Source organism: Mizuhopecten yessoensis, unplaced genomic scaffold (assembly GCF_002113885.1).
Source record: "Mizuhopecten yessoensis strain PY_sf001 unplaced genomic scaffold, ASM211388v2 scaffold6683, whole genome shotgun sequence".
NCBI lineage: Eukaryota > Metazoa > Mollusca > Bivalvia > Pectinida > Pectinidae > Mizuhopecten > Mizuhopecten yessoensis.
The window spans coordinates 973,769-988,015 of NW_018406672.1; the positions used below are offsets into that span (position 1 = coordinate 973,769).

General features: G+C 37.0%; 1 protein-coding gene across 4 annotated transcripts in view; it reads right to left on the bottom strand.

Annotated features, from left to right (window-relative positions):
- The window catches only part of LOC110452430 (rho GTPase-activating protein 7-like), a 215,867-nt gene that overhangs the window by 136,103 nt on the left and 65,517 nt on the right, over window positions 1-14,247 (bottom strand). For 3 of the 4 annotated variants that reach the window (XM_021500950.1, XM_021500951.1, XM_021500954.1), the window contains 2 exons: window positions 2,717-2,814; window positions 1,060-1,701 (listed from right to left, as the gene is read on the bottom strand). In XM_021500950.1, coding sequence (XP_021356625.1) covers window positions 1,060-1,701; window positions 2,717-2,776 — 702 coding nt within the window. In that variant the 5' untranslated portion in view covers window positions 2,777-2,814. Of the gene's footprint in view, window positions 1-1,059; window positions 1,702-2,716; window positions 2,815-3,162; window positions 3,477-14,247 lie in introns of those variants that run through there. The other variant, XM_021500952.1, reaches the window with a different exon arrangement.

A 14,247-nucleotide genomic window follows, 5' to 3' on the forward strand; every position in this document is an offset into this window, starting at 1 on the left:
GTACAACAATTTTTTTTCTTAATCCCCCTAAAAACCCAATAACAACTTGGATGACATAAGCTGACGGGGAATTGAATTTCAAACATAAAAAAATAAAAAAAATAAAAAAAATAATCTTAATTGCTTTTCCATCAATAAATATTATGTGATGCATGTACAACTGTACATTATGGGTACTTGTGGAAGATATGCAAGCCTCCGGTACAGTGCTTGAAAAGTTATTTTCCTGTTAAATTCAGGTTATTTCCTCTTTATTCTTACAAAGACAATGGTAGGTTAGATGTCAGAACTTTTAGGAGGTTGGAATATTTGAAAATTTCCTGGTTATGTTTCAGAAAACATGACAACTGTCCTGACTGGTAGCAGAGCGGATCAGCTCCTGCTTTACAATGAAGAGGCCTAAGATGGCAGAGATATAGTAAATGGGCAAGCATCTGAAAGTCTGAAAAATGCTGAACAAATTGAAAGCTCGTCTTTGTTGGACTAGCTAGTGCTAGGACTCTTGTATAACCTTGGTACTCAACTGCCACCAAAGCCTCCACGATCAACAGGACCAAGCGGTTGGACATATCTCGCAGCTTTAACGTAGAGCAAAGCCTCTCTACAAATCCTCATATCACTACAAATTATCTTGACAGATTATAGCATTATCATCCACTTGAACCCGATATTCGTTCCAAAGATTTTTTTTATCAGATACCACATTTCTGTCTTTAAACAGGACGACTTAACCATAACCAAGTGGTATATACAGTTTAGACAAAAAGGAATATTAAAGACAATATGGGGGACTCAAAAAGTTATTATAAGAAACATGTTCAATGATTAACACTGCAACTATAATAACTTAACCAACCTGCATCTATACAGAATCGTTCTATAGAACAAATCCTATTACATACCTGTACATCGTTTATCCTTGTCTCCATTATCATCATGATTAAACCATCATCTGCATGGTGTTGTACGAAAATTTAGACAAAATGACAAGACAACACTGACGTGAGACAAAGATCTTAAAAGGGCTACGGTGAACTAATACTGTACAGTAGTACCAACCTTGAGATTCCAGTTGTTATCATGTAAGGACCTGCCACGCCTACAAAGTATTCCTAAATCTTGGTTATCACCAACTTCCACGCTGCTGCACACCAGGTCATTGTCACCGAAACAGTAGTTGTCTCCGTCACTTATCTCAGGTATGTAGTGATAACCATCCAGCGACGTCTTGTTTGTGTGATAATCGCCAGCTCGTGTTTTGTTTCTGTGTTTATCAACAGAACCCGCCTGTTCGCCCTGACCATTGAGTGGCGTGGAGTCCACTGGCAACCCTGCCAGGTCATGTTTGCTGTCTGAGGTTATCTCCCCTTGATACTGATAACAGATTACAGGAGCTGCAGTACTGGAAATCCCAATGTTGAGGTCATTGTCAAGGTCATTGCTATGCTGGCTGGAGTACCCGGAGTCTACAGTTAGTCCAGGTAAATCAAGTTTGCTAACATCAGTTATCTCCCCTTTGTCCTGATAATTGATAGATGAACTGTTTGACTCAATGTCAAGGTTGCTGACGTGTTCGCCTGATGATTCTGTGAGGTCGCTGGTACACAGGTCATTGTTATTGTTTCCATGGCATTCCGCAGACGGCTCCCTACAAAAGTCCTGTGGGCTGAATGTACCCGATAGGGTCAAATCTATTTCCTCCTGAAAACATAATAAACAAGATCATATGACTCGCTGGACAAACAAAATGAACTTTTAAACTTCCAGATATTAATTTTCACCTGGAAATTGAACCAGTATATCTTTTAGACATTTTCTAACTTATTCAACAATGGCATCTTGTTTTGTTGTCTTAGTAACATGTTTGAAAGATGTACACTGTTGGAGCAAAAATCAATCAGTTTGTCAAATTGTCAGTGTAATGTACCCTGTACAAGTAACGTCCCGCTCTTTTGACCTTGGATTTGACGGGAGATCCGTTAGGTGACAGTACTGATGTGTCCTATGTGAACTCAACATGACTCGCTCAGTCTCCATTACAATAGAGCAGTGTTAGAGGACACAAATGTAACTTGTTACATTGTTTTCTCTACTGTAATCTAACCTCCCAGCACTTAGGGCAGAGCAGCTGTCAGGCTGGAAGTATGGGTGTTTCAGGTGAGTTGTTCTTTATGTAAGTCTGTTTTAACCTATGTTCTGAATTTAAAATGAATTGCTGTGAACTACATACATGTAGCTCATTTGGTAAAAGTCGTCTTAAAGAGTCCCAAGGTTACATGCTCAAATTGTAGTTGACCCATATTGACAAATAATTTACCTATTAAAGATAATATGTACAGCTCCAAGACCCTGTAGTCCATATCAGCCTGTTTAAAGTGTGTAAAGGGTCCCCCCACCTACATATACCTACCTCAGCCTGTATAAGGTAAAGCTTCAAGGCCCTGTAGTCCTCCTCACACATTTAAAGTCTGTTAATTGTCCCCCTAATTTTAAAGTGTATGTGTGAAGGGTCCCCCCTAATTTTAAAGCGTGTGAAGGGTTCCCCCTTATTTTAAAGCATGTGAAGGGTCCCCCCGGGGCCCCCAACTAATTTTAAAGAGTGTGAAGGGTCCCCCCTAATTTTAAAGCGTGTGTAGGGTCCCCCCCAATTTAAAAGTGAGTGAAGAGTCCCCCCTAATTTTAAAGTGTGTGAAGGATTCCCCTTAAGTATACCTACCTCCGCCTGTATGAGGTAAAGCTCCAAGGCCCTGTAGTCCTCCTCAGCCTGTTTACTCATCTCATCCTAACGGCTGCCACAGTGGGTGCTACCCTCATCTGAAATGGATGAACATTTCCCAATTAATTCAAAACCAGACAGAACTTTCTTCAAACCTGGCGATTTTCTGTCAGTACATCAGTTTCAAAAGCACCAACGAGAGCCAATTACACTGATGATAGGGACTGGGGTCAGTAGTCCCTCAATCTCTGCATGGTCAACATCAAAACTGTCGTAGAAAACTATTATTGATATCCAGTGAAAACAAAGAAATCATGCTTTCTTCATCAGAAAACCGATCAATGTCAATAACCTGTTACATATTGATAGAATTATTGATATTTCTATGTCTGATTCTCAGTAAGCTCTATTCTGAGGTCCATACATACACACAAGTGATGTAATACCTGTATACTGCTAAGCTAGCAACCCTTAGACTTTTGTTTCAGGTGCTGACTGCTGCTTTACCTGGCACTAACACCTGACAGGTAAGCCAATGACTGCTGAGTACAGGTACCAGGTATCTAACACCGAGTACAGGTAACACTTGCCAGTGCTTATTAATTCCCACTGGAACATCCATACTCATTCCAGGAAGTCCCTGTCCAGACAGTCACCTGCCGCGAGAAGTTCATTAAGCCTCTCTACCTATTCGTAAAACCTGTAATTGATCGCCAGTTGTCAGCTCATCATTACAGCGTTGGTATTGGCAGTCCTTTAATACAGTCATCACAGTACACAATGGAATATTAAATGATTTTTCATTTGTGCCTATATATTTCACTGGGCGCCAGACATACATAACCGAATAGATTTTTGCACAGCGGACGTAATAACCATGAACCACCATTGTGTTCAGTCGTACCAATATATTTTACGCAATCATAAAATGGCGTGTGCTGAAGGATAGGGTTCTAAAGGTAGATCAAAGGAAAACACCTGGCCAACATTTAAGAACATTAAAGGGTATATATATATATATATATATATATATGAAATACAAACTGATTACCTAAAACTCTGGTAAACTGTTTTGAACTTGGAACTAAAAACCTTATCAGGCCAACATCTACCTGTGTAAGCTTAATTAACACATCTGTATGGTCACCAACCTAATCATACCTAAACCTTAGAGTACTAATCCACTGATGTCTGTGACATGTTACGTGTGATTACATCTGGACATGCAATGTCTAAATTAATTTTCATTACAACACTGACTTCTACAAACTCCCTCTTAGGTAAAGTTCTGAAACAGATCACAAGTAAAAAATACCACTGTATGCTCAGTAATTGTATGTGAATGGTTACAACTGAACTTATTCATCCCTGAAATTTCACGATGAACGATTCCAACATTTGAATTGGAAGAGTTCAAATGTGTCTTCAGGGGTGAATGAGTTTAAACACATTATCCCAATTACTTTTTGTACATTGTGGGATTTAAAGAATTAACATGTCCACATTAATCAGCCAGTGGCATTGATTTTTAAAACACAGGAAAATGAAATCAGGGTTAATTGGAAATCCATTTCCTTACTGCACTAACTTAATTGTGCCAATTACTTTAGGCACAAACAATATACGGTAGTAATGCAACCGGATTATTAAGAAAGGAATTTGTAAAACTTTTTTTTTTAACAAAAAGAACGCAAACTTTTAACCTGACATTGGATAAAATTGTTCAATATACATGAAAGTTGACAGTCTTTTACACTTCAAGGAAATACAGGCATAAGTTCACTTTAATTATTTGGACCATGTCAGCTAAAACTGCTTATGAATCCAGCCATCTCTATAAAAAAAATCCAGTATGTCTTATATATTGTACACATATTTGTGGGTGTTAAAATTTCACCTTCCTGCGATTACCTTATAGCAGATTAAATCATTTTGATCTGGTGTTGAATTTGTCCTCCTCTTCAAGGCAAACATAATATGGGAGAGAAACATTTCCAGACTGACAATAATCGCTGTAAGGGTATGCTTGTCCATTATTACCAGGATGGGTTTTGTATGTAGAACTCAGTACACAGCAGGGAGGGTAACTCAAGCTTTATCATGTTTTTATTGTGAACTTTCCCGGTGCACATGAGGATGCTGTTTATTTACGATGTACATCCGGCAAACCTGTTGCTATTGAGTAAGAAAGGACCTCCGCACTGGCTAGACAGTCGTATATATTTAAGTTCAACCATATAATAGTTACCATCTGTGTGGAATTCACTTGGTTCACATACTCCAGTATATATACATAAAAACTACCTGTGAGTATGGTTGTCTGGTCTTATTTCAGTGATAAAGTACATAAACACTGCAAAAAGCCCCCCCCCCCCCCCCCCCCCCCCCCCCCCCCNCCTTACATCTCTAGTCTCTATACTCAAAAAACAAAAGTATCAACATTAAATTCTCTACTGCTGATCCTATTATCAATAATTTATAATGGTCGGCCTTGGTTGTTTAATTAGCTATATCAGTTGAACTTACATAATTATTGATGGTATTTAACCTGTTTGTGTTATACTGCAATCTTCTCAATGTTGGGAGATGGCTTAACATAATTAAGAGCCTACTCTTGTTGCCAGATCCCTAACATTACATTCTGTATAATAGAATATTATGTACTGCATATTTGTAAATAAAATATTGTTTAAATCAAAGCTAGAAAACCTCTGTAAGACAGAGGCCCAGTTGGCCCTGTGGTTGCCCCAGACCAGTGACCTTGGCACTGATGTTGGGACCTTGAAATACAAACTCAACCCAGGTATTCCCATATTTGACCTTGGTACAATACACTGTACCAATGAAGTTGGTAGCTATATATACTCATGACAATGAAACAGGACAGGATGGGCACCAGTAACACCACTGTATAGTTTGTAATTTACGTGGAAGATTCAATTTTACTTTATTCATGGTCACCAATTAATGTTAAAGTGTGAAACTATATACCAGCAAATACTACTACCGTGAATATACAATTATAAAAGAAAGGACCTCTACATGCATTTACTGACGAACAATGGTGATAAAATAACCAATTCAATTTCGAAATTAGGTGACTTTGATATGTTCCGCGAAATTTCATCCCTGCATTCTAGTTCTGATTGAGCCAACAGCAAACTATCAGCCCCTTGATATTAAACAACTATACTTTTGAGTGTAAGCTGCCAACTTCATCCAAGACAGACCTACATCTGTCAGGCAGATTCAGGTATCGATCATTACATTAGCTCTTATATTAGATTCTGTTTACAACTGCTACTAAACATTACAAATGAAGGAAAAAAAGATATTTCAGTTGTCTGAAGACAGCAATTAAATTGTTGTCAACAATCACAAACAACACATAGTCAGTGACCCTGACCCAATTTGCAATGACTTTGACCACAAATGCATTAATCTCTGTCCTGCTGATCTTAATTCAGTCCTAAATATACGAGCTGTGGGTTTGCAGAAACCAATATTAATGGAAATGTCAATTTTGCTTTTTCAGAGATAATAAAACTCTTCTATTTATAGTAACAACAAGATCTTCACCTTTTCTTCTAATCATTATACCCTCTTAGAGAAAAAAAACCTGTGTATTATTGAGCCAAACAAACTTAATTTAGATTACAGTAATGAAGTGAATCTTTGTCAGAATATGGTGATAGAGTGGGACTATTGGCGGATGCAGGCGTGTTGCCTGACGTTGCCTGGGCAACACCTTGTTTTAGCATCCAAAATTAATCGGAGCCAAGATTTTTGAAGAGTTTCTTTCATTTACTATGTGTATTTCTCCTTTAATTATTTAAATAAGCTCTAGCATAACATAGTTCTTGTCTTGAGGGTGTTGCCCTAAAACCACTGATTTCACTACCCCTAAGTGCTGTGTAATTGTCTTATTATAGTTGTTTTCCTGCTTTCAAAACTCAATAAAACTGTGTTACAGAGGTTTCAGACAGACATCAATTCACACTTTAACAGTCAGGTTGTTTAAAATTAGGGTAAGTAATACAATCTAGTTAAGCTTAACCTAGGGATAGTAGAACAAAATTAGTATTTTACCTTATAGGTTAACTCATTCACCCCTGAAGACACATTTGAACTCTTCCGATTCAAAGGTTGGAATAGTTCATTATGAAGTTTCAGGGGAGAATGAGTTCAGCTGTTTCTGATGATAGTCGTAACTGCACACTTAACAAACAAGCAAAAAAAGTCTACCCAGTCCATACACGCACGCGAACTTCAGGAGAAAAGAATCGAAATATGTGAAAAGGTTAGGAGATCCATTCTGTGACGGTTCTTCTACAGAGAAAAGCAATTAATTAAGAGTGCGAGGCATTTTATTAGATTTAATTACTGTTGTACTCTGTGCTCTAACGAAATGGTGCATGACTCAATTAAAACGTAATGTTGGAGAGATGTTTCCATTATCTTAACGTAGCAGATTTCCTTCTTTCTCTGTAACTTTAAGAACAAGAGTTTAATGCCAGAGGTCATGGTTCCATTTTATCACTGATGTATTGTTATGGAAAAATCATTTAATGGCTAAAAGGATACTAAAATCCATTAATAAATGTATATTACCCAAAACACTGTTTTTATAATCTCCCTATAAACTTGTAAATAAGGGAAAAACATTATTTCAATTTGACTCTTTTCTCTTCAGAAAAGCCATTTCATTTCAAGACACAACATGCAGTCTATTTAGAAACTTGAACAAAGTGTCGTCATATCAGAAATCAGGATAATATTTCACATAGTAGCGATTTCTTGCCGATTCGTTCAGGTGATAAAATTGATCAGCTCTTCTGAAAGAATTAAAAATGTATTCATGTTTTTTTCCTGGTAAACATAGGTTGATCTTTTCACCGAAATATTAACATCAAAATGAATTTCAGCATTTCCCACGATATGTAAGAATTGTTGAAACCTACTCAAGTCCATTAAAAATGCAACACATTATACACGCATATTCAATCTTTATTCAGGACTGACTAAGTATCCTCCCTAAAATGTGTTTCTGTGTGTAGTTATTCAACAAAGCCTATTTCCTTTTTCTCCCAGGGCATCGTATCTCTGACGACCAGAATTTTAACTGTCGCAGTTATCCTGTTATCTGTCCCATTGAACACCTGACAAGTGAGAAAGGATATTTGTTTGAGATGTAACTCAATTGTTGGTATCGGTGAAGATTATATTCGACATGGTGAAAATATTAACATCGAATTAAAACCTATTACCAGGTCTGATCGATCAAAACGGCACCAGATAACCCAATTCCACCGATTATAGCCCAAACTCAAGTGAAGTCGTTTCAATAATCACATTTTCCTACCACTTTTTGGAAAGTAATTTGATGAAAATATGGATTCTTGCGTTAGAATGGAAAATGTTTCGGTGTCATCCTTCAGCAAGGGAATTGTAAAATACTAAATTTATTCAAATTAAATTCATATATTCAAATATTGCTATGAAATATACAAAAATAATACTGCATCTTGATGGGTGTGGGAGTACGTATCAATAAATCTGTTGCTATAGTAACTGAAAACTTGTTTTAGTCTTATCCTTTGGCCCAGGTCAAGATATCAAATAAACTCTCATTCCATCAACATCAGTCCTCTGCAGATGGACTAAGAAAAGGCTAGTTTATATGGAAAACAGTGACCTTGGCCATTGTGAACTCATATACGATCTCTTCATGAAGAGATTCTGCAAAGAGAATTAATGTATAGTCAAACAAGCATACTGAGTATTGCTGAAGCAATACATGTCCCCTACCGGCCCCCACAATCTATTAAGATGCAACAGTGCCCTCAACCTAGATCCGAGGACATTGAAACTTGAACTTGTCCAATATATTGAATTTTTTTACAATAATGTGAAGTTTGATTAAAAACTAGGAAAGAATGAAGGCGCAAGAGTGCTCACAAACTTCTTCGGACAGACAGCGAGGAAAACTTTAGGTATTCTTGTTTTCTTCTCCCTCCCTGCCACCCCCACCCAGTTTCACCGGTAAGGGAATAAAAATACTAAGAAATCTTATTTCTTGATTGTTAAGGTATCTTTACAAGTGTGTGAAGTTTGATAAACAGGCAAGGAAGAATGTGAAATAAAATTTTCTATTTATAGTAACTGTGACCTTGACCATTTGGCCTTAAAACTCGAACCTGTCCAACTCAAACTTGTCGAAGATTTTTTAATTCTTTATGAGTGTGTGAAGTTTGATTAAAATCCATGAAAGAATGAAGACACTAGAGTGCTGACAAAAATTTTCTATTTATAGTAACAGTGACCTTGACCTTGATCCGATGACCTTGAAACTCGAACTTCTCAAAGATATTTTAATTCTTTATGAGTGTGTGAAGTTTGGTCAAAATCCAAGAAAGAATGAAGATGCTAGAGTGCTGACAAAGTTTTGCCATTTATAGTAATATTGACCTTGACCTTGATCCGATGACCTTGAAACTCGAACTTGTCGAAGATATTTTATTTTGATTTTGACTGTGTGAAGATTGATTAAAAACCAAGAAAGAATGAAGACGCTAGAGTGCTGACAAAGTCTTTCTATTTATAGTAACAGGGACCTTGACCTTGATCCGATGACCTTGAAACTCGAACTTGTTGAAGATATTTTAATTCTATACATGTGTGAAAAGTTTGATTAAAATCCACGAAAGAATGAAGGCTCTAGAGTGCTGACAAACCTCTTCGGACAGACGGACAGACGGACGGACAGACGGACAGACGGAGGGGAAAACTATAGTCCCCCCGGTTTCCCGGTAGGAGACTAAAAATACTGGCACTGAACTTCAATCATCCGAAGTATTGTAACTGTTACAGCAATTGTTTCTCAGCTATACAACTGAAACTGTCTAAAACACCCTCTTATATGCTGATAAACCAAGGACATTGAAGCTATATAGTATGCTGATATTCTATGTACAGCACTGCCTGACCTTAACCTTTAACCTCTACCACAAAGTTTCTGCACAGTGATCTTACCCTTTGACCTTGAATGCAATTAAAGTTTTTACTATACAGTATCAATCCGTGCAAGGATATGAAGTACTCTAGAGTCCAATAATAAAAGGATTGCACTCAGTGAAATTAAATATTGATATTGATATTGAAATAGAAACTGATATTTATTATAGAATTATGGTGCTCTTTGCCCTTAATCCTTTCACCACTGTAGACCATAATGGACTCATCAAGTTCAATTCATGGTAGAGTCTACTAAAGTTACCTCGGGGTGAAAGAAATAAATACTGCCTCTTTAAAACACTTGTGTAAGAACTCTGTAGGACCAATATTGAAGGAACTGGAACTTAAATGATGTGATAATAGGTACAACACAGTGGTGTTGGTGGTGGTGTCAGATTGTTGTTGGTGGTGTAAGATTGTTCAGTGTGATTAGAGATGAAGAGGATACAAGAAGGCTATCAGCTAGAGCCTTAATTATCACTGTGGGTTAACCAACCACCTTCAACACATTTCTTTTGAACTTGGAATTAGCAGCTCCTACAGTAGCAATGATTGATTCAAGTGATACTTCAGCCCCACATCTGATAGTGGTGATTACTTTGTTAACCAGACAACTCTAATCTCACGTGAAACTATATAGGTGTCTATGTATTTAAGGATACATGCCACCTTTACCTTGAACAAGCAAAAGAGTTCCACAGTGAACATTCTTTGACCTGCTAGTAAATTACATATCAAGCTTGAATCCAGATCAGCATGCATTGGTAACAAGAAGTTCAAGTACTTTATAACATGTTTTTTTTCGTTGTGTATAATCATTCGTGGTTTTTGTGGTTGCTATTGAACCACGAAAATAACAAGAGTACTGCGGGGCGGAACAATATACGCCCGTCGAATGCCATATAGTGTTATTGTTACTGAAATGAACAAAGGCCAATAACTTTTGCAAATATCGTTGAATCAAAATTCTTTTAAGGGGGACACAACTTCATATCGTGATTATAATGTATACCCAGTTTCAAAGAGATCCGTTGAAACATGTTGGAGGAGAATGGCCGACAATACTGACATACCGACATACTGAAATAAGCAAATGCCAAACCTTTTGCAAAAATTGTCAAATCAAAATTCTTTTCAAGGAAACACAACAACATATCATGATTATTTAGCCTACTAAGTTTCAAAGAAATCCGTCAAAAAATGTAGGAGGAGATCTCCTGACAAAAAATCAAATACTGAAATGAACAAAGGGCAATAACTTTTGGAAAAATTGTCGAATCAAAATTCTTTTAAGGGAGACACATCTTCATATCATATTTATAATGTATACCAAATAAAGTTTCAAAGAGATCGGTCGAAAAATGTAGGAGGAGATTGCCGGACAAACAAAAGTGTACGCCGGACAGATGGACAACCCCATACCATCATACTCCCGTCAAAATTTGACGGGCGTATAAACACAACGAATTTGAATGATATACGTGTCTACTGTTTGTTAATATAGGATATCCACGAAAGTTTTACCATGAAACAATCTAAATGGCTTCAAACCACAAAGGAAAGTACCCACGAACATTTCGTGTTATACAGTAATGTTAGTACAGACATAAAGGGGAAGTAACACATACATCATCACTCTAGGAATTATGGATCTTCATTTGAAGTCGTTTTCAACATATCTGACCTTGGTTCAAGGTCATTTGTTTACACAAATCAATTCAACCCAGTAATCTACTGACCAAACATCAAGGTACACTTTAAAGATCTTTTGAAAGATGCAGCATCATGAAATATGCCAGTCTGGTCTGATAATAAACAGGTAATTGACATTTATGTTACACTTTCATCATTCCTATTGCATCAATTAAATTACATAATATCATCATTGTTGTAATTGTCATGTACTATTGACATCTTTGTTAAAACCGCCAATTTAGCCAACACTTCTGAATGAAAGGTCCAATGAAAAATATCACATTTGCTGGCTACATGTATGTGTAACAGGAGAGGAAAAATGCACGACCAGACCAGGGTTCAAACCCAGGACCCTCCGAACTCTAGACGGATGCTCTACCAATTAAGCTATCTGGTCACCGACGATCGACCCAGTCCAGTTCCACTACATATGTTATTAAAAGAAAGCTCATGTGTTCTTTGGGTTTTAATCAATACACTCACCATGTGAAGTTTCACACTTAATAATTGTATCAATTACGATTTAAAAAAAGATTTTGTGACCCTTCAGCAAAAGGTTTCAACTCCTTCATACATACAGTTATCGCGATCAAATATTTTAAAATATAAAAGGTTAACACTTCACTACTTCCCTAGAAGTAATTTCAGACATTAAATACATGGGGCAAACAATATCACTAGTCAACAAAATACAAGTTGAAATGAAAACATTTTCTATGTTACAATATATTTAAACAATATCATTTCAGAAACCTTGAATAAAAATATTACCGTGTATTATATATGAAGCAAGAATAAGTTAACCATGCATATCTGATTACTGTAGATTCATTTAAAGTACATTTACATTCATATAGCACTCAATTGCATAACTTGCAGGTGTTTTTTGCTAATTTCATAATGCAAATATAATACCGTAATTGAAATGTGTGCAAGAACACAATAGCATTACGTTACGGTTCTAGATACTAATAACACACAGATCTTGATCATCACACCCAAAACCCACTGCCAAAACGTGTATTGTTTTATCAATTAATTTCTGTCAAAAGTAATTGATGACCGTGGTCAGCTTGAATGACAAGATTAATCAAAACTTGATAATTTTCTGAGGTTATGCCAGAAATCCTAATCTGTTCAGGAAAAAAAACCATTACTAAGAATGAGAGATTTATAATATCTGCATGTATATGATACTGACCACCAGGTCAAATAACTGACCATTTTCTCAACTTACCGGGGCCATCATACAAACTACAGACCACTTATAAATGTGTATGTAAAGTTTGTAGACTAATTCTGGACTATAGAAACTGAACATCACACAAACTGACCCCTGTATAAACTACCACTATGTAAACTGAAAAGTATATAAACTGACCACCTTTAGAAACTCACCATTCTCTAAACCAGCGGTATAAAATGATCATAATGGAAACTGACCATCATACAAACCAACTGCTGCATTAAATGACCATTGTGGAAACTGACCAGACCATATGACACATATTATTGTATTAAAAGATATCTGACCAATATACAAACTGATTACTGTATTAACTACCATGCAGACTGACCAAGTGCATTATATCTGACCACTTGAATTGGCTAAACACTGAATTTAAAAGATGTCACAAACCGATCGCAATGTTAATTAACCAACCTCAATATATATTGATTACATACAGACAGACCACTGTATAAATTGAATGCCTTACAAACTGACCACTGAACTGGCTATCAAACCAACCTCAATGCTAAAAGCCTACATTTCCCAGTAGTATCGATCGCCAATGTTTTTAATGTAACATACAATGTCACAATATTCTACATTCCTCCGAGTAAAACTATAATAAAACTATCAAACCAACCTCAATGCTAAAAGCCTACTTTTACCAGAAGTATCGTCAATGTTTTTAATGTAGCATACAATATCACAATATTCAACATTTCTCCGAGTAAAACTATAATACACGGTACTCATGTTTTATGTTTCACCGTTGCTAATAAAAAGAAATCTCTAGCACATTACCAACTGCAATACGATTTTATTTCTCTCTATATTGACCAGGATACCGAGATTATAGCTTCGTGTTCCACTCCGGTCTCCAAATCTATAAACCATCAGAATGCTGTGGAAATCAATGAGAAAAATCTATGGTAATTTGGCACTAATGTTGACCATAAAATGCCAGAAAACAGCTGTCACTCTGTCTTCTGTCTCCCGTCATGTCCGTTGTCCTCAAACAAACGACACAAGGGAGCTACATGATTGTCTGTTAATTTAATGTGGAATAGACAGACTACACTAATCACTGCAATAATCAGAGTTCATCATTGTCACGGTCCCCTAGGGGTCAGACCAGGGGACAGACAGTCCTGGGGAGACAGCTAGCTGACCCCGCTTGACCCCATGTGAAGGAGAGGAGATGTGTTCAATGGAGAGATGAGATAGTGGGGAGGGGGAGGGAGTTAGTGAGTGTAGAAAGGGAGGAAGGAGGTACATGGGAATTACAGGCAGATAGATGAATACATGGAAATAGACAAGTGATGGAAAGTGAGAGGGTAGAGTATCAATATGGAGTTGTGATAAAACAGGGCGGGGCAGGGGGGATGGATGGGTGGAAGACATATAGATGAATATATAAGGGAGGAAGGAGGTACATGGGAATACAGGCAGATAGATGAATACATGGAAATAGACAAGTGATGGAAAGNAAGAGGTAGGGGAGGGGCGAGAGGAGAGGAGATTATAGAGGGAGAGACAGCCGAAGGATGAATATTTCAGGTGATATAGAAGAAAGGAGGGGAAGAGAAGGGGG